The sequence below is a fragment of the Gopherus evgoodei genome, chromosome 8 (genome assembly GCF_007399415.2).
Source record: "Gopherus evgoodei ecotype Sinaloan lineage chromosome 8, rGopEvg1_v1.p, whole genome shotgun sequence".
NCBI lineage: Eukaryota > Metazoa > Chordata > Testudines > Testudinidae > Gopherus > Gopherus evgoodei.
The window spans coordinates 5,677,866-5,705,245 of NC_044329.1; the positions used below are offsets into that span (position 1 = coordinate 5,677,866).

The 27,380-nt window shown below is 43.2% G+C and overlaps 1 protein-coding gene across 1 annotated transcript; it reads left to right on the forward strand.

Moving 5' to 3' along the window:
• The first annotated feature begins 1,189 nt into the window (after positions 1-1,189).
• Positions 1,190-14,649, forward strand: NMUR2 (neuromedin U receptor 2). The gene is made up of 4 exons (XM_030573788.1): positions 1,190-1,909; positions 9,949-10,033; positions 11,638-11,763; positions 14,390-14,649. The coding sequence occupies exons 1-4, from the start codon at positions 1,190-1,192 to the stop codon at positions 14,647-14,649; spliced, it is 1,191 nt and encodes a 396-aa protein (XP_030429648.1).
• Positions 14,650-27,380: the final 12,731 nt, after the last annotated feature.

A 27,380-nucleotide genomic window follows, 5' to 3' on the forward strand; every position in this document is an offset into this window, starting at 1 on the left:
TTCCAACCAATTAAACGTACTACATTACAGAAAGAGAGTTCTTACTGCTATGTTTATTGTTTGTTTGTTTTGAAGCAATGTCTGTGTTATGCTAGTTCAGTAAAGAACTGAACATTAATAGAGATAATTGATCTTGTGTGATACTGTCATGCACTCAGGAAGGTGTGTTCTGTGGCACATGTAAACACATATGCAGGAGGCTTGTTATTGTGGAGAAATCAAGAGATGGTGTGAATTGACAGGGGTAAAGTGTAAACTGATTAGAACCATCCAACAAAAGTCAGACCAGGAAGTACCAAAAAACTTCTCAAAAAAGAAACTTTTTTCTCCATAAATTTACAGGCCAAAGAGCTTCTGACAAGACAGGATCAGCATCCCAGCTATGCTCCTAGAAACTAAATGTTGTCTCTCAAAATGCTAGTGCCCAAAAATACCTGATATTAATAACAAGGACAAATACAATCCTTTGCTGGTACCAAGCAAAACGATTTCATAGTTTAAACAAATGCAAGCATGAAAAAGCAAGCTTGACTAATTCTAGCTGTTGAACTAAAAAAGCAGCTCTCTATTGAGAGAAAATCAGTCTATTTGCTATTGCTTGTTGCCATAAAAAGCAGATTACTAAAATCAATAGTGACTTAGAAATCTGTCCCTGGAAAAAGCAATAATTTTTCTCTGTAGCTTCCAGCTGGAGGTAACTTTAGTTAACTTTGTAAAAGCTTTTAGACTGAGCTCGCAATGCCTGGTCTCTCATACTGTGACAAGAACAAGCATCTTGCAGCTGGTCTTGCATCCAATATTTCAGATTCACAGTTCTATTCACTCCACATTTCCAATTCAGGAAATGCATCAGGCAGGGCAGCTGATATGAGTAGTCAGGACCTCCTTTATTATCATATAATCTGATGCGTATAGCTGGCCAATGACTATGTGTGAAAGGAGGGGCTTTCTGTCTAAGGACTCCTCACAAGAGAACAGCTGTTATAACAGCAGCACCTCAGTTGAGTCCAGCTGTATATGCTCACTTATATCTCTCAGTGTCTTTGCGCTGTCAGGGCCAGCAGGGCATCCGTGTGTGTCTCTCTCTTCCTTTCTCTGTTTCTAGAAGTGAGTAAATTGAAGCAGGCAAGCCTTAACTAGCCCGGGTAAGACTGGATCTGAGTAGAGATACTTTCCAACAGAACCAACAATGGACTGGATCACTAATATCTCATGGTTTGATCACCTCTATGTGAAGGAGGATGTTTTCAGGAGATACTTAAACAGCACCGAGGACTACCTAGCCTTTTTATGTGGACCCAAACGGAGTCATCTGTTCTTGCCCATGACTTTGGTCTATGTCTTGATTTTTGTGGTTGGGGTGATGGGCAACCTTTTAGTTTGCCTGGTGATCCTTAAGCACAGGAACATGAAAACTCCTACCAACTACTATCTCTTCAGCTTGGCCATTTCAGACCTGCTGGTGCTGCTCTTTGGAATGCCCCTGGAGGTCTACGAAATGTGGAGCAACTACCCCTTCCTGTTTGGCCCGGTAGGGTGCTACTTCAAGACAGCCCTCTTCGAGACTGTATGCTTTGCCTCTATCCTGAGCATGACCACTCTCAGCGTGGAGAGATACATAGCCATCCTCCATCCTTTCCGAGCCAAGCTGGACAGCACCAGGAAACGTGCCCTGAGGATTATCATCATGCTCTGGATCCTCTCTGTCCTCTTCTGTCTGCCCAATACCAGCACCCATGGCATCATGTTGCAGTACTTCCCCAATGGCACACTGGTCCCTGGCTCGGCTACTTGCAGTGTGGTCACACCCATGTGGATCTACAATTGTATCATCCAGGTCACTTCCTTCCTCTTTTATGTGTTACCCATGGCTGTCATTAGTGTGCTGTACTACCTGATGGGGCTCAAAGTAAGTCCAAATTCAACTGTGTTGCTTCCTTGTAGTAAAAGTGCCCGCATCTGCTGTCTTTCCATCCATAGACAAGGGAAACCATTTCAAGTGGGAGCCCCAGGAAACAATGTACCAAATTCATCCCTGGTGTAACACCACTGTAGAGTTAAAACAGCTACCTGGGGGATAAATTTGGCCCAATATATTTTAAGTGTCATTGTTTTAGGTCTCAGTTGCCGTTTACTGTAATATGTATTAATTCTCTTCTTCCTCCCTCCTTCTCCTCCCCCCCATTTCCACATTTTTCAACAAACAGAAAATGTAAAAAGAATAAAAAGGAGGGTGATTGTAGTACTGAATCTTATGCATTATTTGCCTCTCCCTCTCTTGTGGCTTTAGAATTTCCACTGCATCTTTTCTCTCCGAAACAGGCAGGCAGTAACTGTGGAAAGAACAGTGTTATAGCTAATATTCTTTTATTAAAAATTCACATGCAAACTGCCATAAATTGATCTGCTGCTTTACTACTGCAGACAGCACATTCAGCAAATGATTTCTTTTCAGTGAGTGAATTTCTAGGGAGACACACATTATGCTAGTATTTCACATCTATACTTTTTCCAGACACTAAAGTTGCTTATGAATGAGCATCATTGAATGAAGATGGGACAGGGGGGAACAACCTATATCTTACTGTACTAATGCACCTTTATTCACTGCACAACTATGAAATACACTGCTATGAATACGGGGTGGCTGGATTATTTTTTTCTGTTTATATATATATATAAACTAGTAAACTAGTAAACCTGAATGTAACTTTGGCTGTAAGGCAGAAAAAACTAGCTTGGCTGACTTACGCAGAAAACATGGGGGGGCGCATGGGTGTACGGGCCATGACACTAATCGTCTAAGAACAAAAATCAGCAATTGAATGTTTGTTGCCATGTTAATACATAGCCTCGCTATCTACTGCTTTGTGTCACTTAAAGGGGGGAGAAAAGACTCACCTGCAGCATCAGTGACAATCGATGAAGATAAATAGCCTAAAAGTTATAGTAAACAGCAGATCTTTGAAGGGGCAAATGGGTTATACTTCTGCAAAACTGCAATTTAGTGACTATTGTGGGATCTTTGCACAGTTTCACTCAGTATCTTTACCTGCACTTCAGGGCACATTGCGCACTAATTTCTGTTTTCTTGATAGTGTAATAGCTGAAAAGTTTAAAACGGGGAATGAAAAGCCTTTGCTTCACATAAAGAACTGTAGCTACTCACCATTACCCCAGACATTCCAAGTCATCATTCAAAGCACAGCTCACACGCATAGATTTATGAATGCTCCCAGTGCTCTGTTCTGTTCAGTCTCTACCTCATAAGGGCTGGGTGTCCATTCAATTATGCCTACTTATTTTGTTTTATGCTCATAATACACCGCTCCATTTTAAGCCACATCTATCCCTGGCACAGATCAATTGGCTTCACACAAGTTATGTCAGGGCAGAATGTTTAATTTTTAAATGGAGGGGATTGACAAACGGTCTAGTTAGATCATTTTCAGGCATAGATAATTTACATCTAGTCAGTGATGAGCATGAAATCAGTTAATAAATCCAAGGGCCTGCCCCTGTCTGAGCATCGTGTGCTTTCAGTAATGCTGAAGTGAAAAAATTCAGAATTAACCCTGGAAGGGGAAGTTTCCTTTTAGTTCAGAGATTCCCAGCCAGTGCTATGGTAGAGGGAGAACTGGGGAGTCAGTTGGTTCTCTCAGCCCTGCCCAAACCCTAACTGGTAAGGAATACCCTATGATACTGCATTGCAGGAAGAAAGAATGACCCATGAAGAAGCAGCTCAGTAAATCCACAGCAGGGTTGCAAATTAGCAAGTGTCCTGCAAAGTTGACAATTGTATTTAAAGTAAAAAATACCTCTCTCCTTCACTGTGAAATGCCTGCCCGATAGAACTCCTCCTGACATGTCAAACTGGTTACCTCTACTGTCTGGGTTTGATTTCCAGTCTGGGTTGCTAATGTGTGTGCTACAGAGCTCTCTATCCCTTGTGGGGAAAGAAAATGCAGCTGTCACTTAGGGTCCAGTCTTGCAAGGTGCTGAGTACATCTGGAGTACTGTGTCCAGTTTTGGGCCCCACACTACAAGAAGGATGTGGAAAAATTGGAAAGAGTCCAGCGGAGGGCAACACAAATGATCAGGGGGCTGGAGCACATGACTTATGAGGAGGGGCTGAGGGAACTGGGACTGTTTAGTCTGCAGAAGAGAAGAATGAGGGGGGATTAGCTGCTTTCAGCTACCTGAAAGGGGGTTTCAAAGGGGATGGATCTAGACTGTTCTAAGTGGTATCAGAAGACAGAACAAGGGCTAATGGTCTCAAGTTGCAGTGGAGGAGGTTTAGGTTGGATATTAGGAAAAACGTTTTCACTAGGAGGGTGGTGAAGCACTGGAATGGGTTCCCTAGGGAGGTGGTGGAATCTCCTTCCTTAGAGATTTTTAAGGTCAGGCTTGACAAAGCCCTGGCTGGGATGATTTAGTTGGGGTCGGTCCTACTTTGAGCAGGGAGTTGGACTAGATGACCTCCTGAGATCCCTTCCAACCCTGATATTTCGTGATTCTATGAGTATCTCCTTCACAATGCAGTGTGCCCTCAACACAGCCACTTGCAGGACTAATCCTTTGCTGAGTCCTGGTTGCTCTAGCCAGATGGCTCTTGAGTGCAACAGGTAGCTGGAAGGATGAGGAGGAGAGACTGTGTCAAAGCGGGAGGAATGATGGGAGCATCCGTAAGGAACTGACAAATACAGAGTGGAGCCACTTGAAAAGAAAAATCCCTGATGTACAAGGCATTCGCTGGAGGTCCCTGCCTTTCAAACTAATGGAACATCAACAGTGTATCCAATATGAACCTGCATCATGCTGTACCTTCCAATTTTGTTTTGTTGCTAAAAGTATTAGGCCTATATTGAGCCATTTATTTTTATGTAGAAATCTCCATTGAAATTGGGGGATTTCTGCTTATAAATTGATGGCAAAATTCACTGGAGATAAATATACACACAAAGACAGTTGTGTGTGTTCTGATGGCTCTGGTGATTGGTAAGGACATATAAAACCTTTTGCTTCTGTTTTGCATGTTCAAATTCTGTGCAGGTCAGTAGTAGCTGCAAGTTATTGCTATCCGATGATTGTTTGATGTCATGGAAAATAGGTTCAAAATAGGTTCAAAACCTCAAAAAATTCTTATGGGACAGGAAAGGTGTTTTCCACCCTGCCTTTCTCAGATGCTGTTATGACAGTGGCTATATAAGTAACTTTACATACAAGATCATAGATATACCTCTGAGCCACACAGTCATAAACGCAAGGCAAATTCTGACGGGATCAACCCGTTCTAAGGTAACCACATAACGCCGATGTGGTCACCAAGTCTCTCTGTGGGAACACATTCCAGGATTCTGTCCCTGATCCTCATGTCCATCAAACAGCATGCTGGGAAGTGATGTCAGGAGAGCAGTGCCAGGATAATAATGCGCACAGTTATCTGATGCATATTGCATGCAAAACATTTTTGCAGGTTTCATTGCCTAAATAATTCATTGACTATAAATCATTCAACCAGCTCTCTATAAGCTGAGCAAATCATGGTGGGGGAGATATTGAATAGCTTATGGGGGGTGGGGGAAATCCCACCATCTATTAACAGTGCAATCAGGGTGATAGAATAACTTTCACATCACAAGACAGTGTCCCCAATCTCCCATGACTGAAGAGACACATTGGGCAGTGCAATCAGGGTGATAGAATAACTCTCACATCACAAGACAGTGTCCCCAATCTCCCATGACTGAAGAGACACATTGGGCAGTGCAATCAGGGTGATAGAATAACTCTCACATCACAAGACAATGTCCCCAATCTCCCATGACTGAAGAGACACATTGGGCAACCCCCAGCCCTTGGAGAAGGTTGACTGAGGAGGCCCAATCTGGACCCTGTCTCTCCCCATCTATAGCTATAACCCTCAAGAGAACCAGGCAGTGGAAGGTGCAGTGGTCCTTGAGGATCTCCATTTTTATAAAGCAATGCACAGACCAAAAAATTTGGAGAATTACTGTTACAAGTCTTGACCTGAGGAAACCACCACTAAAGAGAGAGAACAGGTCTGTTTCCATGCCTATCAAGTCCCTGGCCCTTTAATTGATACTGCCAATTGCTGTTGTGACATCTGTCCACCCGAAATCAAACTCCACCCACCCAATTCACATCATGCTGGTGCTCCTAGATGCCCTGTTGACAGAGTGTTTTATTATTGCTGTCAAGGTGTCCCCCCACTCTGAACTTTAGGGTACAGATGTGGGGACCTGCATGAATAACCCTAATCTTATTTTTGCCAGCTCAGGCAAAACAGTCACTGCCACCACCAAATGTTTTAACAAAATGTTTGAGGCAGAGGCATTTGGGAAATCCGCCTTCCCCCAATTTTTCCCAGTCTTTATCCCCCATTTTCTGGCAGGATTTGACTAATTTCACTCCCCCAAGTCTCTATACCCTTTTTCCTGGGAAGACTCAGGAAAATTCCCCCCACCAATTCCTGGTGAGCCCAGATCCAAAATCCTTGGAACTTAAAACAAGGAAAAATCAATCAGGTTCTTAAAAGACTTTTAATTAAAGAAAAAGAGAAAAGGAATACCTCTTTGAGATTAGAAAGCAAGATGATCTCACAGACAACAGATTCAAAGCACAGAGGATTTCCCTCTGGGCAAAACCTTAAAGTTACACAAAACCCAATTTGATTCTCTCTCTATGTTTGCAAAAGAAATGACAAAGAGAAAAATAAAAAATATCTACCACATTCCTATCTAAATACTCACTAATTTAAATAAGGGTTAGATGGTTGTTTTCTGGATCTCTGACTCCTGTAAAAGCACTCACAGAACAGAAAAGACTTTTACCCTCCTCCCTCTTTGAAAGTATCTTATCTCCTTAATGGTCCTTCTGGTCAGTTGTCAGCTAGGTTATGTGAGCTTCTTAACCCCTTACAGGTAAAAGAGGAATTAGCCCTTAACTGTCTGTTTATGACAATTGCATAGACAGGCTGGCAAGGCTACCAAACTTTTCATAGACGACAACTACTTTTGGATACTGCTAACTTCGGTCGGCCTTGAGCCAGCGACCTACAGAAGAATGGTTCCAGTGCTTTCAGTGGACTTGTAACAGAGGGCAGAATTTCACCCAATAACATTTGCTGCCTCGTAGAACATACTCCAATATATAAATATATGGCTAAATCCCATTTCTGGCTCCTTGCTCCGCACATCTTTTATTTTCTCAGAGCACATATGTGGAATTCGTTTTCAGACAGCTGCGCTAATCTCACACATGGTTCATTGCGTTAAATGTTAGCATTGACACAAAGATGACAAGAATGCATGCAAAAGCCCCTACTCCATCTATCTAGTAGTCATTTCTAAGGCACACATCACGGCATTTTCTCCCTCTTGATGGCTCAGTTATGCCTTCTCTTTGATCCTCCCACCACAATGCAGTGTCCCTGGAGAGTCTGAAGACCAGGCGTCACAGTGCTATCAAAGCCACTGCACAGAAGAAAAAACCCACATTTCTATGGTTTATTACTCTGTCCTAGCAATATATTCTCTATGGCTTTCGAACTTAGAATAAACAGCTGTTGAGATTGAAAAACCACTGATGAGAAACTAAAGTTTTAAATCAATCTAAGCAAACATTTATGAATGTTTACATATGGTATATATCAATAAAGTTCATTCCTTAAACAATGTTGATTATGAGTAAAAATGGCAAATAAAATAATGAAAAAATGGCAAAGTTAAGTTGCCTTGTAGTTGCGTAAAATATTATCTACTTTCTTCCCAAGTGTGAGTCGTACCTTAAAATTAATCAATATAAAAACATGCCTGCCTTTTATCACAGTTAAAACACTCTTGAAAATGTATAAGATGTAATTAATCATAAAACATGAAACAGAAAACTAAAATGTAACAGGTCAGGTAAAAAGATGAAATATCCTCTTCTCCCGGGAATATTTTATTAGATCAGTTATTTTTGTCTTCTATCTCTATGCATATATTTTCCCATATAATAAAAGCTAAACCGCCATTCTGCAGGCACTGAAAAATCTTCACTAAAAAAACCGGCTGAATAGTCAGCAATTAAAATCAAAATGTCTGGGGCCCAATTAAATGATCTCTACATATGATCTCAGCTGTAGCAGGTTGAAAGTTTATTGATAAAATATTTTTCTGTCAAAAGATGCTGTTTTGTCAGATCAAAACATTTCATGGGAACAGGTCAATTTCAATTACATTTTTCTCTGGGAAAGTATTGAAATGAATTGTTTAAACTTTGTCAATTGTGTACCATTTTAAGTGTTATATTTTATACATATTAGTAATGTAAATATTATATATTTTATATTATAGTGTCTCAATGTTAGTAACATGAAACATTTGACCATATTGAAAGGAAACATTTTGACATTATCAAAATCAAACAAATGAAAGATTCAGCATTACCATATCAAAAGTTCTGGTATTTCTGAATTGAAATTATTTGAAATTTCTGTTCTGGGCAAAATTTAGAAATCAATACTTTCTCTTTTAATTTGGAAACAAAACAAATTTCAAAATGTTGGAATTGCCCATGGGATGATAATTCCATTTTGCAACCAGTTTTAGTTCCAAATAAAATCACATCAAAATTGAGTTTCCCTCTGATTGACCAGTTAATGGCCTTTTCCTCATTAAACCACCTGATGTCAACTCTTTTAATCAGAAAAGCACTCCAGTAAAGATTAGATTATCAAGAGTTAATTGGGATTAATTTTAATCTCATTAGTCATTTTAATCTAGAGTAGGGAGAGAGAACAAATTGTCTCTGTTTGCTTTATCACCTTGTTTTTTGTTGTTTAAGGGCCCAGGGAAATCTGCTCAGAAAGTATTAACTTTTTTTGTTGTAATTGATTGGTGTGTGTTTGAATCTGAGCATGTGCTGCACTAGGGTTCTCTGTTTAATGGAATACAAGGATTCTACTCATCACATGAATTCCAAGCAAATTAGCCTAGAGGGTTAGGGTTTGATTCAAAGCCCATTGAAGTCCACAAGTATCTTTCCACTGAGTCCTTTCAATCAAGCCTCTAGTCAGTATTTTCAGATCACAGGGATTTTAAATGATTGCATAGGACCTAGGAATAAAATAGTAGTGGATATTTTGCAGGAAGACAAAATAAAGCTGAATTTTATTAGATTTTATAGCCCAAATCCTACTCTACACCAGTCGATGAGAGTTTTGGTTGTTTTTTTGTTTGTTTGTTTGTTCGTTTGTTTTCAAACTGACTTACAAGCGTACTTTGTATGTACATTATTTGAGATCCAAAAAATCTATTTGTTTTTAACCTAAATTTCACTAAATCTTTGTTTTGCCAGATTAGAAGTGGGAGGAAAAAACAAAACCTTTTACCTGAACCTTTTGCAAAAAATAGACCAAACCAGCACGTTTGCAAAGTTCAATACCTTGATTTGCCCATTCTAGTAATGGAACAAAACTAAATCCTTTTATTGTACCAGCCACATCCTTATTCTGAACTTTCTTGGCTCCAAACTACCCTTGAGTTAAGGTTGACATTAGCAAAACCCAAACCAAACTGGCAATATTTTGTAAAAGCAAAAAAATGCTCCTTGGCCTCGCCTCCACAGTTTCCAGAGTGTCACTCCAGGACCAGCACTAAAGTCAGTTAAAACAAAATGATTGTCCACATATACATCATCTCTTCTTCACTATATGCATGCCTGAAATCACTAAGACCCTTCCTTCAAAGACAGGTTGAACTCATTTAATGTCCTATCTAAACCACCAATAGGTGGCACCGTAGAGCAAGATTTACTTAACTCAACTTTCTCAGACCAGCTTACCATAGAACTGGAATGGGGAATTCTTAGTGTGGCCAGTCGGACTCCACACTGTGTCAGAGGAAATCACATTGTTTCTTTCCCTCCTTTTCCCCTGGCCAGCTGAGAGGAGAGAAATCTTTGGCAGCTGATGAAATGGCTGTGAATATTCAGAGACCGTGCAGAAAATCAGTCACCAAGATGTTGTGTAAGTAATTGGTCCTTTTTTCATATGTATTATTTAACATGGGGAAGAAGGTGCAGATAAAGGAAGTTGCAGAAAAAAACCTAGAGAAGTTGAAGGTGAAGTCTGAGTTCAATTCACAGGTGAAATAGGTTTGACGAACAGTTCACATTAAGGACAAACAACTCCTTCCCTAAATAGGCCCCATTGGATACCTCGGATCCAGAAAAGCTTAGCTGGAGGCTTATAGCCCATGGGACTGATGGTCATTGGGATACACATATGGGGTTCCACACTTGAATTAGTAGATGAATTTTCTCATCACGGTTATGGTGAATTAGCAGCCACGTATTCAAGAAGCTTGCATAGCAGCTCCCTGTGTTATATTCATTTCTAACCTGTGCTATTAGCCACGTGGGACTGATCCTGCATTGCCCTGATGAGAGCTAAAATTCACTATTGTCCCCCTTCCAGCAATTGCAAACTTCTGATACAATAAATACACACGTGTTGTCTATATATAATCTTTCCCTAAACCCTCCAGATGCAGGTTGGTGAATGTCTGTTGCACAGGCATCACCTCCCCTGGCATCATGTGCTGCACCTTTCTGAAGACAGCTCTTGCCAGTTTACTCCCATCATTTACTATCCCAACTTCTATCAGGGTCCTCAGTGTTTCATGGCAAGATGTGGAGCCGCATGCAGGTCTACCACTTGAGCACCCGAGCTCCAACAGCCTTGAAAGCATGAACATCACTCCCTAACTTAGGGCTGTCTTTAAAACATACACAGCCAGCCACCGCTGCCAGGTAGGCCCTGCAGTCGAAACATGAACTACCCAAGAAACCTAAACCACTCAACACATTTCAGGAAATAGCATCTCCCGGTCAGAAGGCTTTGAGACAACTTAAACTCACCATTTGAAACCTTGCACTGGAATTCTGAATTCAGCCGGCATTTCTTTCCTATTTGTCTGCATCGCCAGCTAGTCTGTGACAGCAGGCTCAGATGACTGAGTAATCGAGCTGGTGAGGAGGGAAAGGGGCAAATCCTTAACCTGTTTGGTGCTGGTCAGCATGCCAGGGATGGGAATGGATGCAACCCAGTCTGAAAATCATAGGATAATCCCTTGAGTCTGACTCGCCACCCTGCAAGTTACAGGCAGTGCCCCTTGGAAATTAGTCCTGAGCCATGAGCTTTGCTTTTGCAGTGAGAGAGGGTGGCTGCTCAAGAGGCCATCAATTAAAAGCCCCGGTGATAGCATGAATCCTGCTGGCTCCTCCAAAGTTTGCTTAGGATGAAGTGCCACGTAAGCTAAAAACCACCTGACTATTATCAGCTCCACTAGAAACTTATCAGAGTATTTTAAAAAATCAATGTTTGCTGACTGCAAACCAGAGAGAAATTGATTGGAAATTTCTCTTTCAGTCTGAAGTTAATTTTGCGGAGAGCATGGCAGACAGCAGAGGGGCAAGCAAAGCTTATGAACCAGCTGAGATTCCCACTGGACAAATGCTTGTAGCCACCTGGGACATTTCATCGTGCTTACTGGACCCAATTCAATCAGTGCAAAGTAACAGGCCATATACTTCTGTAATTCTCTTTCTCTTTTCCTTTCTCCAAATCAGTTGTTCTAGTGATGGTATTTGCCATATGCTGGGCCCCATTTCACATCGATCGACTCTTCTTCAGCTTCGTCGTGGACTGGACTGAGCCGTTGGCCAACGTGTTCAACCTGATCCATGTGGTGTCAGGTAACTGTCTTTAGTAGGATTTGCTAATCAGTAGAGCTGGGGCAAAGAATTTTTGTAAATAAGGTTTTTTTCAGACAACCTGTGAGTAAATTATTCAGAAATATATTGATACTCAAATGTTATTCCTCAGTTATTAGAGAGACAAGATGGTGAGGTAATATCTTTTATTGGATCAACTTCTGTTTGTGAAAGAGACAAGTTTTGCAGTTACACGGGTCTTTTTCTTTTTCTTCAGATCTAAAGAAGAGCTCTGTGATGATCAAAAGCTGGTCTCTTTCACCAACAGAAGTTGATCCAATAAAAGATATTATCTCACCCACTTTGTCTCTCAAATATCCTGGGACCAAACCAGCTAGAACTCTGCAAACATTCCTCATTTATATTATTCAGAGTTCTTTCTAGTGTCTCCATTAAATAGATTATGATATTTTATTATATTTGTGCATTCAAATGGGTGCTAAGTGTTTCACAGAAACAAGTCAAGATGCTGTGTTTGCCTCCCAAAAGCTTATCAAATAAAGTCAGACATGATGTAACACATGGAGATAATAAATAAATAAAATTGGGGAACGAGAAAGGAAGGACAAGGGTAGCAATAATACAAATGCATGATTGTTCTCTTGAATCAAGTCTGCATCCAGATGCTTCTATTAAATGTTTTTTTTTCCTTGCATTAAGGATACTGAATTAGTTCACTTTATGTAGACAGTGTAAAAAAGGAGAGACGAATATTATGGCCCATATTTTGTTCTCAGTTAACGGATGTAAAATTGGAATGACCCCATTAAGTGTGGTTGTACACTGGTATAGCAGAGCAAAATTTGGACCCTATAATACAAGATATCATAGAGTCATAGAGTTTAAGACCAGAAGGGACCACCATATCATCCAGTCTGACCTGCTGTACCTCATAGGCCACCAACAACAACCAGCCACACATACACTAACCCCAACAACCAATATTAGACCAAAGTATGACAGCCTGCCGGAGACTAGGCTGTGATGTGCCACAGGCAGAGCATAGGGAGGACCAAGGTACACCAGTGACTGAGGCCTGTGTCATGTCAAGGAAATAATTAAGTGAACGATACCCAGATACACTAGGCAAATGACAACCACTCACATGCCACAGAGGAAGGCAAAAAAAATCCAACCCTCCAAGGTCACTTCCAACCTGACCTGGGGAGAAATTCCTTCCCAGCCCCACCTATGGGGATCAGTTAGACCTTGAGCATGTGAGTGAGAATCAGCCAGCCAAGCTCCTGAGAGAGAAAGATAGAGAGTGCTCAGTGCCATCTTAGAGCCCTGGCCCTCTCCATCCAATCTTCCATCTTCAGCCATGGCTATCCCAGATGCGTCAGTGCAAGGAGATTAAAAACCCATGTCTATGTGTTGAATATCAGAGAGATGTAGGGCCCTGCTTATTTACACAAGCTTGAGTAAGGGTTGTACAATTGGGCTCACACGGAGAAATGGCCATAGAGTAGTGATGTGAGCCAGCAGGATCTCCACTGAAGACCGTGCAGTTATTCTGAATTTACACCAGTGAAACAGAAGGCAAAATCTGACTCTAACAGTTAGTTTTTGCCTAGTGATCTTCTCACTGAAAGGGACTTGTAAAAAGTATGTGCTGTCAATGGGCCATATCTTCTCTCCCCTGTGTGTCAAGTGGTACTTCACCAAACACACCCAAATTATACCTAAGCCAACAGGGCACAGTGGGTATATCCCATTAGAAAACAAGGAGTGGAAAATGCTCATCAGCGGGTGCAGCTGAAAACCATACTGGTGTTGCATGATCTACTTTGCACCTCCACTGTGCTGGCAGATTCAGAGCTAAGTAAGACGACGAAGCCCTGTTGTCAAATATACCACCCGACAATCATTAGTTCCCAGAGCATGCAGTACAAAACAATACCATGAAATCAGCCTCCACTAGCAGCTGGGCTTATTCCTGAATTTCAGCCTGGCACTCATTGCAAAGCTTCCCAGGGTCTGATAGCTACCTTTGGGGATTGAGTTTAATCTAAAAATGGTGCTAAAATTTCTGAAACATCCGGGATGCTGCTGGTTGTTTGAATACTCACAAATGATGAAAACTAGGATACTACGAATCATAGTGAGCAGAAGTCAGTGCTTTGAACTCATTAAAATATTCACCAATCAACGCAGTTGTTATGCAACCAGCTCTGATGTATATACATGGTAACAAACATGTTCTCCTGGAGGATTTCTCAGCCAAGCCATGAATCTGATCAAAATGACAGACTTTACATTCTCTCCCCCAGCTGAGGCTTATGACTAAAGTTTTACATTACTGCCAGCAAGAACATTAAGAGAACTAGTTTCTTTAAGAGAGGCATGATCTTAGCCTGCCACGGGAAAACGTTGGATGTGCTTCCAAAGTGGAAATTAGGTGACCAACACAGATTCAGCATTGATGTTGGTTTTTCAGGAGACTTCCTTCATAGTTCAGATTCCCCTTCCTGCATTCTTCTGATCTTACTGTTTTCTAGTGCCATGGAGTGGTGTATCTCATTGTTACATTAAAGAGTAGAGGCTCTCTCTTCTGAGCATATTCTACTTACTAATTAGATGTCTCCCATGCTTTGTTTTTCTCTCTTAGGTGTTTTCTTCTATCTGAGCTCGGCTGTGAATCCCATCATTTACAACCTCCTTTCCCATCGTTTCAGAACGGCTTTCTTCAATGTGATCTCTCCCCGGTGCGGGTACTGGCACTCCAATCACCCCGCCAGTGAGATTCCAGCCCAGCAGAGCATCTTCCTGGTGGAGGACCGTAATCTGGTGGACTGTGCTGAAGACGCAAGCTCCCTGTGCATGCACAGAACATCTGTCTGTAGTTCTCACCTTTCCACTGGCCTATGACTTTATTCAGTGCTATGAGCGGGACAAAAGTCAATGAAAATAACCTTTTTTCTTTAAAAAAAAAAGCCTAATAATCAGGTGTCACGGGGTTTGGGGGTGCTGTCATAACATTTCTTCCCAGATCTGGACCTTTGCATCCAAAATATGGGTGTTAGCATGAAAACCTCCAAGCTTAGTTACCAGCTTGGACCTGGTAATGCTGCCACCAGCTAGGAATTATACAGTGCCTAGCTCACTGTGGTCTCCCCAAAACCTTCCCTGGGGGACCCCCAGACTCAGATGCCTTGAGTCTTACAACAAAGGGAAATAACCCCCTCCCCTTGTTTCCTTGTTACTTCCTCCCAGGCTCCCCTCCCTGGACGACCCTAGGAGATTCCCTGCTTCCAGTCCTGGAAACACAAGTACCGAGAGATCTAATCTCTCTCCCCCTCACCCAGAGGGTATGCAAAGTCAGGCTTAGTAAATCTAACACAAAGAGATTTTTCCCCCTGACTTCTTCCTCCCACCAATTCCCTGGTGAGCTGCAGACTCAATTCCCTGGAGTCCCCACTAGAGAAAAACTCCAACAGGTCTTAAAAAGAAAGCTTTATATAAAAAGAAAGAAAAAGGACATTAAAAATAGGCTCTGTATCAAGGTGACAATATACAGGGTCAATTGCTTAAAAGAAAAATGAATAAACAGCCTTATCCAAATAGAATACAATTTAAAACATTCCAGCAACTACACTGTAAATACAAAAAAAACAATATAAACCTATTGTCTTACTATCCTTGTACTTACAACTTGGAAACAGAAGATTAGAAAGCCTGGAGATAGAAAAAACACTCTCAGAGCCGAGAGGGCACAGACCCAAGACAAAGAACAAAGAACTCACACTCAAAACTTCCCTCCACCCAGATTTGAAAAAATCTTGTTTCCTGATTGGTCCTCTGGTCAGGTGTTTGGTTCCCTGTGTTAACCCTTTACAGGTAAAAGAACATTAACCCTTAGCTGTCTGTTTATGACAGGTACAATCCAGACCAGTGAGGGCTTGTCACCTCTTCCCCAGTAACCCTGGGTGCCTCACTATGCTTTGTTGCTGTAGCTCCCAGCTTGGGCTGCTCACAACCAGCCTACCAGCCTGCAAGTTGCATCCTTAGTGTCTGTGTGCTAGACAGCCCTGGTTCAGCAGCGCTGATCCTAGTAGCCTGTCTATAGCCCCACAACATCTTTGCTTTGACAAGTTTCCTGTTTTCTAATGCCAAAGTTGACTTCAGCTTTGCTAAGTGTTGTGGGATGCTCGACATGGGTGGACAGAATTGTGGGAAGAGCATAATACATTCAGATAACAATCTCCCAATGCTCATATATATGTATAATGTATATTACATTAACACCATGTGCATAATGCCAATTAATGTGGTGTATAGTACACCTAACATATATGTATTGTGACAAAGTTCCTCCTCTATCTTGGTGGGTCCTGCGCTTATTTGGCAGATTTGCTCACCTCAGTGATCTTCCCCACAGTCTGGGTCAGCTTCTCCTGTGTCTGATCAGGAGTTGGGAGGTTTGGGGGGAACCTGGGCCCGCCCTCTACTTCGGGTTCCAGCCCAGGGCCCTGTGGATTGCAGCTGTCTATAGTGCCTCCTGTAACAGCTGCATGACAGCTACAACTCCCTGGGCTACTTCCCCATGGCCTCCTCCAAACACCTTCTTTATCCTCACCACAGGTCCTTCCTCCTGGTGTCTGATAACACTTGTACTCCTTAGTCCTCCAGCAGCACAGCCTCTCCCTCTCACTCTCACTCTCAGCTCCTTGCACCTCTTGCTCCCAGCTCCTCATACGCACTTCCTCTCCTCTGGCTACCCCGTCCCTGACTGGAGTGAGCTCCTTTTTAAACCCAAGTTTCCTGATTAGCCTGCCTTGATTGGCTGCAGGTGATCAAATCAGTCTGTCTGCCTTAATTGGTTCTAGCAGGTTCCTGATTACTCTAGTGCAGCCCCTGCTCTGGTCACTCAGGGAACAGAAAACTACTCAGCCAGTGACCAGTATATTTGCCCTCTACCAGACTCCTGTACCCAGGACAGGCGCTAGAGCTTTTCGTGCCCTAGGTGCACGGCCATTTCGCCACTCCCGCGGCTCCGGTGGAGCTGCCGCAGCTGTGGCTGTGGGAGGTCCACCGGAACCGTGCGGGACCAGCGGACCATCCGCAGCTGTGCCTGTGGCAGCTCCACCAGAGCCGCAGACCAACGGACCCTCCGCAGGCACAACTGCGGCAGCTCCACCGGAGCCGCCTGCCACCTCCCCCCCCCCGGCAAAATGCCGCCCCCTGAAACTCCTGGCGCCCTAGGCGATTGCCTAGTTAGCCTCAATGGAAGCGCCGGCCCTGCCTGTACCCCACTGGCCTGGGTCTGTCACAGTATTTGCTAACATGTTGGAGGAAATGGGGGGAAAGTTCTTTCCCAACTAGCTCCAGTACTAACACCATGAGTAAGGGGAGCAGGATTTCACCTGAAGTATAAAAACAAATAAATTGTTCCTGTCATCTTGAGAGCAGACATGGTGGTCATGACTATTCTTGATCCCTCCGAGTCGATCCCCCACTCCAGCCACTCTGGGGCTCCAGAAGGGCTGAGAAGTTGCCTGGAATTGGCCACTGATTTCCCTGGTCTCTGAAAATTGCTGGGTCAGATAAAACAAGCTCCTACAACACTCATTTCCTGGCCTCCAGCTCACAGGGCACATCCTGGGAGGGTGGAGGGAGTTCACCAGTAAACGCAGCCATTACAAGAGCCCTTGGGGGCATAAGCAAGAGTAGCTCTGAAGCTGCTCTAAAATACACCAGAGACCATCCTCATGCACAGCCATCTCTGGACTGAGGGACCTTGGCCCAAAAGTGGCATAAAACCACCGTTAGCCTACCAATCTTCTGAGCTGTCCTACGCGCAGCTGGGATGCAGCCTAACCTAGGACTGGAGGCAGAAAGTCTGCATGATAAATACCTTGTACCATGTCGTATTTGCAGATTCCTGCTGATTATTTTCAAAATGTCTAACAGCCTTTGCTAGCTCTTGAGGGGAGACAACAGGATGCACAGGTAAATGCAGAATTTGTTCTGTCATTTCATAACTGTGTAGCTGCCCTGCTGGTATATAGTAATGACAGGTGGCTACATTTGTCCCTGCTGGTCTAATTCCTCTGATTTCAGTGTTGTTAAATCAGGGGTGAACTTAGCCCAATAGGTCTACATCTGCCGCAGCAATGGGATTTTTACTTGCCAGTAGCCACATTTTTTTAGCCTGATTTATAGCATTGCTTCTGTGCTTGGCAACCAATGGCCATTTCCCAGTGCAAGAGTGTGAAAGGATCCTTGTGGAAAAATACTGTTGTGTTTTTATCCATCTGGTTTGAGCTGAGTCTCAGATTTGGGACAATTGTATGTGACTGGAGGAGCCATGGAAGATCACCCCAGAGTGGGAAGATTTGAGTGCTAGGTCCTGCCAGTCCCAGGAACCTCCTGTCATTGCATATTCTTCACTTTTTAATGTATTGCCACTTACTGTTGGTTCCACTGGTCAGTTGTTAGCTATCATCAGGCCTATGCAGGTCTGCGTCATGAGAACGCTCCTCCTAGAGGTCTAAGACCAACATTAGGCTAATAACCACCATGAAATATCCTGAAAGCTGGAGATATTGTACTGGAAAGTACTCACGAATGTACACTTCAGAAGCTTAGTGAGATCAGAAAAGAAAATGTAACAAAGAAAACTGGGACTTTAGCTGAAAGAAGTGTTGCTGGGAAGCACAAAATTTGGGGAACTTTTATGGGTCTCAATCTGAGGAAATCGATCAACACCACTTACGTCAATAGGGCTCAGTACGGGCACACGACTCCCCGGACACAGATCTGATTGTAGGATCAAGTCACGTAGTGTTTCACAATGGGAACCAAAGTGACTCAAGGAGAACCCTTTAAATGAAGAAGTGGCCTGGAGTGCATCCAAATGTGGAAGTTGCTAAGTGACCTGAGTGTATTTCAGAGAAATACCTTGCTTGTTCATTATTACACATATATTAGACCTGGATTCAAGCCACGGGCTTGGAACTTGCTGCCACAGGAAGTCATTGAAGACAAGAACTTAAAAGGAGCCGTGAAGGGCCTGCATGCCGACACAGATATCAAGGCTATCTGGAGTCATTATAATCAATGACAACAAAAATTTTGGAAGGGACATTAAGCCTTGTGCTTCAGGGCTTAAATCAATCTCTATGTATGGGTACAGCTACACTGCCCCACTACAGCAAGTCTCAGAGTGCAGGTCAACTGAATTGCGCTTGCAGGGCTCACGTTAAGGGGTTGAAACTAGCTGGGCTCCAAGATCCTCCCCCTTGCAGGATTTCAGAGTCCAGGCTCCAGCCCAAGCCCCAACCTGAGCCCAAATGCCTATGCTGCTTTTTTTTATCCTGGTAGCTCAGTTGACCAGGGCTCTAAGACTCACTGCTGTGTTGGCTGTTTTTTTTGCAGTGTAGACGTACCCGATGAGACCTGTGTGGTGAGACCATATCTGCTATTGTAGGGTTCTTAGATCTTCTCCTGAAGCATCTAGGACTGGCCACTGATAGAGACATGATACTGGACTGGCTGGATCTTGGGTCTGATCCAGTCTGACAGTTCCTGTATCCCTAAGATTCATTGGTCCCCAGAGTTCAATGGAAATTGGGTCTGAAGCAGAACACTGGATCCATTTCTAACTGTGCTCTTTATTAAACAGCAATTGGGATGAACAGGACTCATTCTAGCTGGGAAAAGAAAGAGTTTGCAGCTCCCTGAAGGCTCAGTCAAAATACTTTACTACCCCCAAGTGGACGCCTGAGTAGTTTCAATGATTTACATTCGTATCCATTTTTATAGGCTTACTCCTTCAGTCAATCATTAAAGCTAATTTGCACTGCAGATGCCAAGTGTACCTTGCATCTCGCTGAGCCCCCATCCTCAGAATGATGTCACCTACACACTTATCCCGTCACAGCTCATCGGGCCCTGCAATGTAACTAGAAATGTGTGGGTATTTGCTCACTGGTTCGTGGCATTTACTAGCAGGCTACACTGTCCCTGAAATTACCAATGTTCCATCTCACCTTCCAGACTAGAAAGGAGTATCAGGCAGGGCACAGGTTGTCTTCTACTACCCAGCTCTTATACAGTTGTTACCATCAGTAGATCACAAAGAAGGGCAGCATTAACCCCATTTTACAGATGGGGAAACTGAGGTAAAGTGCAGGGATGTGAGTTGCACAGGTCACCCAGCAGGTTAATAACAGAGATGGAATAGAACCCAGGTCTCCTGAGTCCCAGTCCAGTGCTTTCCCATTAATCTTGTTCTACATTAGGGGATGTATTGTGGCTACCTTTGCATGGCTTCAGGGAGGGTGGGAGAGGTCGCAGGGAGCCCCTCACTCCCCAGTATACATAGGTGAGGGGAAACCACAATACCGTAGCTAACCCTAAGTGCAAGAAGGTGGGAATTGTCAGGTGTTACTGGTGACACTATAATCCCAAAGGAGGCATGGCACTGAATGGAGAGTATGGCCAGCATCCTGCATCCTCTTTCCCATCTTCCTCTGGTACCTGCTGAGAGGAGCAGGAATCCCTGGTGTTGCGAGCACTCTCTCCAGTGCCACAGAGGCATTCTGCTCGCCTCTGGCCTGCTTAGGGAATTTGCCTCCAGCCATTGCGATGACATCTCTGCACTTCCCACTAATGCACCTCTGGCTGGCCCTGAGCCTCTCGTGTTCAGCTGAGACTTGAATGTTATTCTTTAGTATTTACAGTGCTACACAAGTGCACAGTTGCTCCCTAAGTCCAGGCACCATGGCCGACCTGAGACAGGAGAAGAAGTCTTACACAATGCGCCTAGGCTGAGAGGAGATGTCATGTAGACAGGGGGCTTCCTAGACTTACACGGACTTGCATAACATTTCTGGGAAATCCCCCTGCAGTATTTCCTGGCTGTTGGCAACACAAATTTGTGATTATATTTAGGCTAGATTTCAACTTGTACTGGTGCATGGGGGAGACAGGTACAAGGAGATCCCCATTCCCCTTCCACCCTCCTTGTGGAGGACCCAGCAAACGACAGCCTCAGATGCCAGGGAGGTCTTCATCCTAGCACCTGAGGAAGTGCAAGCTGACCAAAAGGGGGGAGTGGGGCTGAAGATGCGGGGCCAGGCAGCCATAAAGCAGGGAACCTCAGGAAGGTCAAAAGGCTTTTTCCACTCTGGTGAGCTCTGGGAGACGCTGTATCTCCTGAGTAGAGCTAGCTGGAAAAGGCTAGTCTGAGGTGGAACTTTTGAGAAGAAAAAATTCTGAAATGTCCTAATAAAATTTTCCATTTTTGACAAAAAGAGACAGAGAAAAAAATAAACTGAAAAGCAACATTTTTGTTTGTTTGTTTGTTTTTTTTCAAAAAACATTTTTGGTTAAAAAAAATTGGCTTTGGTTTTTTGAATACTGAAAAATGTTACCAAAACCCAAACACTTTTGCTAAAAACTGCAACTGCAGCTGCAAATATTTACTAAAACCCACAAACGTTGATCAAAATGAAAATTTCTCTCTGAAAATTTTGGTCAAAACCCCATTTCTATTTTTTTGACCAGCTCTCCACTGGAGGCACGTCCCTCCTAGAGTTCCCTGGGGGAAGGATATGTGCACAGCACCCCCCAGGACAAGACTGTATTCAGATCACATCTGGCACTCCTGATAATATAAACATGGTTTGTGCAATCCAATTTCATCAAGAGAATGTTATAATGTGTTTATAGAGCATTTCACCAAAACTGCATCCGATGGCTCTTTCCCTCTGACAGCCATTGTAGGCTTTACTCCCCAAAGGGCCATTTTCGTTGTGTAAGTGAGCATTCTGCTTTAAAATTTGGCTGGCTGGCCTTTTTATATTGGGTAGAAACTTGAAAATACTGGGAAAACGGACAGCGGTGTTGATAAACCCTAAGTGATGCCAATACATTAATTACATTTATTTATATAGCATATTTCCTGCTTCCGAGATTGGCAGAAGCAGCCTCATGCCCTACCAGAGTGCCAGGGGAAATAAAGACAGGGCATTACCGGAATAGAAATATATAAGTATTACCATTAATTAGAGCTGCCACATTGCAGCGGAAATGATCTGCCAGCTATTGGACATGGCTAGGATCTGCCTCATCCTTCTGCCAGCTAATGCACCTGCATATGTAAGGATAAGACCTTTTCCTCTAGCCATATGGTAAGGTCTGAGGCCTTGGTCTGCAGCCATGTTAGGTGAACAGCAGCCATTAGCCAAGATGCTGAAAGTCACATCCTCACATTTTATCTAAATTACATTAAGACAATGTGATATCGGGCTGCTAAGAAGGCGCTCCTGTCCTAACAGTACCCACCATCACCAGATAAAGAAACAGATCTTAGAATGCTAATCATCTTATCTGGCAAAAAAATCACTTATCAGCAGCTGTGACTGTAAAAGCTACACTTCTTGTTCTGCCTTTATGGTCCCCACCTCTCTACTGTTTATCGGTAGGGTCTCTGTCTGGTTCTTTTAGCTATGCAACAGACAGGAACAATCATTTTGCTAGGTGTAAATCAATTAAGATGCTGGGGTCTGACTGGTTAAAGAATTGTTTTAAAATATGGTAGGCTTGGTTAGAAAATTGTTCCATGATATTTTAGTAAAATGATCAGTTAAGGTGCAGCTAAGCAGGACGCAAGTTTCACTATAAAAACTGGGGTCCTAAAGAAAGTGCTTGGGAACCAACTCCAGGACACAGCCCCACGATCAGAGCTGCCAGACCCCAACACTCTGCCAATGACACGGTGCAGAAGTGGGAGTCCCCCAGATGGCCTGATCCTGACTGGCCATCAAGAAAAGTTCGTGGACCTTATTGAGAGTGGTGAGCGTTGTATGCTTAGAGTGTGCATTCGGTTTTGGTTAATAAACAGAGGTTAAGTAGGATATTACTGTGTAAAAGACCCTGCAACCTGCAGAGTGTAAGGTTACATCCTGAGCCCTAGGAACTGGGTGAAGATGGGTGCCCCTAGAGTATGCAAGTAACAGAGAATTTTGTGCTAGCCGGGGCCCCACAGTTGGCTCCTCAGCTTTATTTTGAAATCGGAACCCACACCCCTTTCTCCAGCTAGTAATAGCCAGATCATCCATCTCGCTGTGGCTCTCTCCCCTAAAAGCTGCTTGGTTATTTGCAAAACGCCAAACACCAGCGTGAAAATCTATCACAGTACAGGGCACAAACTGGCAAATGATAGCAAATTGTAAGGCTGCTGGGTTGTTAGATAAAATGGAAGGGAAAGCGAGTGGAAAATACGGCACGGAAAATGAGACCGAACAAACATCCGAGGTGTTTCCTCTCTTTAATACACTTAGGAAAATTAGGAGGAAATGGAGAAGAAAACAAAACAATGATCCAAGGAAAATGAGGAGATAACAAGCCTGAGTCCAATTTATGGAGTTATGCCAGCATCAAAGTGGAATAATTTGACGGTGATACAGGCCTATAGATACTTTTCTCTGTGGAGTTACATTGACCATGGAACAACAAGATCTGCTAAATTCTTGTTTTCTCTTTTGACAGGACCTACCACTAAAAATTATCACTAGTAAAAAGAAAAAAAAAGTTACTTAAATATTTTTCATTCTCACTTCAAATTTTCAGACAAAATAAAAGGTGGGGTTTTGTTTTGGTTTTGGGTTTTTTCCAGGCAGTTTTTCCACCCCACATGAACTGTATTTGCAAAGCAAAACCTCTTATCTTTATACAGCTCTGGCTTTGATGTTTCTTCTGTCATAGCCTATATGGTGCATGAGACCAAATGACCCCTTTGAATTTGTACTTTTCTGTAATACAGGAGTGGAAAAGGCCTCTTAGAACTAAATCACTAGCAGAATTATGTTCCAAAATGCTAAACAAACAGCTGAACATAAACTATTCGTAAACAGGGACCAACCCTGCTCTGGATGGGAGATGAATCAGATGGCTTACGGTTGGAGTTCTTTTCCATCTGGAACTTCAATGAGTCTATGATTCAAAGTGCTTTCTTTAAAAATCAATTCTGGAAAACAACAAAGAAACTTTGAGCCCTGTCATGCAATGAGTCTCTAGTGCTGCTACACAAAATTGTTTGTTCTTGTGATAATAAGATTCTCTGAGCCGTGCTAGATGCTTGAAGAAACAATCCTTCATGATGGCTCTGAACAGCAGCTGGGACATGGGCTGGAGCTATATTTACAGCCTGTGTAAACAGAGACACTTAGTGTCTTTGAGGCATTAGCAGCAACCGGGGTTGTGTGCACACATAAAGAGGAAAATACTCTCTTTGGCCGCAATATGCCCAGGCCAATGGCATCTTCATGCTCCTCTTTCATCAGTGTCTCAGTTAAAAGGAAAACAGGTCCTTTCCTTCTTCATACTCTACCTGTTGGTCATTCATTTGTGGATAGTGACTGTATGGAGGGTTGGATGATCTGGAAATACCACATGTAACATTATTATTGTTTATGATATGCTGATAATGTGCCTGGCACTCTATGAACAAGTAAGAAGCCAATTTTCCTGGGGACCAGCTTGCAGTAACCTTAAATGGGCAGTGATTTGGCCTCCAAAGCCACAGCTTCCCAAGGATTTGCTACAGGAATGGGTGTCCTTCTAACTGCACACTGCCTCCCAACTCTCCTGTCCCTTCCTCCGCTGGTAAAGGTTTGGCCCACCTATTTTAAATCCTGGCTGGGGGAGATCAACCGGGACCCATTATAGACACTTGCTTTCAAAACAGGATCACCTTCCTAGCATACACAGGGTCATTGTATGAGATAGTCATCGTGGTGTTTCTTACTTCCCCAAAGGCTGCTTTCTGGTAATGGCAATGGATTGGGACTCCGGAGATCAGCGCCCAATCCTGGCCCTACCACAGACTCTCTCTTTGAGACCCTGGCCAAGTCCCTAGGGGTTGATCTTCACTTCTCTGGATGTGACACTTTGGCCTCTGACACCTAGAGGGTTAGGCAGGCCTAAGAACCCAAGCTTCTGCCAGAGCCAGAATGTCCGCACTGCCATTCTTAGCAGCTCAGGCCTTGCTAGGACTCACCTGTCTGCCCAGGCTGAGAGACTCACTGACAGCTGCTGTAGGTTTTCAAGGGAACAAAGGGCAGCTCGACCCCCCATTCCTATTGACTTTCAGTGGCAGGTAGTCATATAACTGCTGCTTGTGCCTTGAAAATCTCCCCCTTAATCTCCCCGGGCCTCAGTTCCCGAACTTCCACGTGTCTGTTTTGTCTCTATCTCACCCCCTTTGTCTGTTGTGAATATTTAGATTGCCACCTCCATGGCACGTCACTGTACAGCGCCACTGGGGTCTGGATTTCAGCTGTGGTCTCTTGACACAACTGCAATACAAATAAATGTCTGTATTAATTACTTTTCTTACTATTTACATACAATATAATTTAGCTTTTTTAAACAAAAATATTTAGGTTCTCCCATTGTTTTGAAACCTCATCCCAATGTGTTCTTGTCAATCAACTCCATTATCATTCTGAAAACATCCATCAGATCACTGCAAAGCCTTCTTGCTCCCAGGAGATTACGTCCAATTCCTTTCAGACTTTGTATCAGCTTCCTTGCTCTCTCTCTAAGGCAAAAATATGCTTCCTCTGGCAGAGAGACGAGTAGGTTCTGTACCGAGTATCCCAGCAAGGATGTAGCCAGTGCTTTAAACAGTGTCACTAGTATTTTGTATTCCACATCCTCTCTCATGTGCTGATCAAAGATGTAGCCCTATTGGTAGCCCCTTGGCAAGTGCCCTGCTGTGATGCTGACGGAGCAAGAGTGATACTGAAACCTTGCAGGAGGGCAGTGATGGAGCTGGACAGCACTCTTTAGAAGACCTCAATTCAGTTCCCAAGCCTGGTGTTTCCTCCCTCAATTTGGTGAGAGCTATGGAGCTGGCATGCTCTGCATTGACCACCCTAAATGTCTAATAAACAAGGCTGATGGGCTCTAAGGAGAAATTCTGTCAAGTCTTTCTTGACTGAAATGCAGATGGCCACGACACAGAGCATTGAGTGAATGCAGTGTGGATGAACTGGAAAAGAACTACCAAAGGATTTTCAGGAGTCTAGTGGGAATGGGCAGACCCCCTCACTCAGCTCTGTAGGACACAAAATACAAACGACAATATCTCCATACGTCTGTATTATTTTTAACAGCATACGGTCTAACATTACTGTTGGTTTTCGTGTCGCAATAGGTCTGCAGCTAGGAATTTACTCCAGTCAGAGAGACTTAGAAGGTGAGCAAACTTTATTGGTGATATCCCATACCAGAGTTCCCAAAAGGAATTGCATTGTAATCAACAATGCGGCAGTCTCCCCAAGCTCTAATTGGCTATACATTCAATTGAACAGTGCTTATTAGTAGAGGAACTTCTTATTTGTATTACAGTCTCTCCTAGAGGTTCCAAACAAGATCAGGCCCCATCTGTGCTAGGCACTGTGCAAAGTAAGACACTTTGTAATATTGCTGGGAATCACCGGATAGTAACATTACAAAGTTGTCCAAAGAGGCAACACTGATTAGCTTCCCTGATTTAATCATAACTAATTTCAATGCCTTTGAAAAAATCTCTTATCTGCCTTTTCTTTCAGTGATGACTGGAGACTCAAATATTATTGCTGTGTCCATTTTTCGTCTCCCATCATCTCATGTTCTTTCCCTAATCTGATCAGTGGGGAGGAAATATTTCAGGATCTCCCATTCTTTCCATCCCATACTGAATTCCACTGGGATTCCCTCTTCACCCTGCGACTCTATTTACCACGTGTAGGGTTCTCACACTGTATTTGTATTCTAGTCCTGATTTCAATTACTTGGGCAACCTTTTCCATTTTAGCTGAAAGAGAGAATAAGAAAACACCAAGCTCCTTATTAAAGCATGCACCGGTGGGGAATATGTCACCCCAATATTTGCAGGAAAGCTCTGTCAATTCAAACAAGCTCAGTGACAATAGCTCATGTATTTACTTAAGGCTTGTGATTGTTAAGCACTCTGATCTCTTTTTTTCCCCCTTAGCTCAAGGGTGACATTTTGCATCTTAATTCCCAGAGTAAAGGAATGCTGCCTTCTCAGATCTCCATGTGAAACTCCCAATGGGAAGAAAGTGGAGGTGAGGATAGTTTTGTAGGTCAGAGGGTTGATTTTTGCCTTTGTTTGGAAAGTGAGGATAATGCTTCTTCACTCCCATCTGTAAATCTCAAAGGAAGGTAATCATAACTATCCTTATGTGACTGACTGGGCAGGCTCCATGCCTCAGTTTCCCTGACTCATACATCAGTTAAGCAGCAGCACTGGTAATAGAACCCAGGTCTCCCGGCTCTAAGGCCAGTGCACTGACCCTTAGACCCTACTGGCCCCCACCTATCAAAAATGGTCTTTCTTCCCCCTTCTTTTTTTTTCTGCAGTTTTCCAGAAGTCCTGTCCCTTTCTTACCTCCTTCATTACTCTGCAGTCTCTCCCTCTAGCGCTTTCATTTCCATGCCAGCTCTAATGTGTGCCCTGTCACTCAGCCATTCAGCTCATAAAAATGATTTCTTCGCTTTTTCAGGATGCAATAAATGGTCCTGTTTCTTAGCAACCCCCTTCCCCCTCTTCTGTTATTTCCAACTCATTATCTTTGTCCATA

Excerpts from the sequence above, each read along its gene's own strand:
- NMUR2 (XM_030573788.1), top strand. The coding sequence starts at position 1,190 with ATGGACTGGATCACTAATATCTCATGGTTTGATCACCTCTATGTGAAG. Across the intron at positions 10,034-11,637 it reads ATCAGTCACCAAGATGTTGT|TTGTTCTAGTGATGGTATTT; the intron begins GTAAGTAATTGG and ends TCTCCAAATCAG. Across the intron at positions 11,764-14,389 it reads CCTGATCCATGTGGTGTCAG|GTGTTTTCTTCTATCTGAGC; the intron begins GTAACTGTCTTT and ends TTTCTCTCTTAG.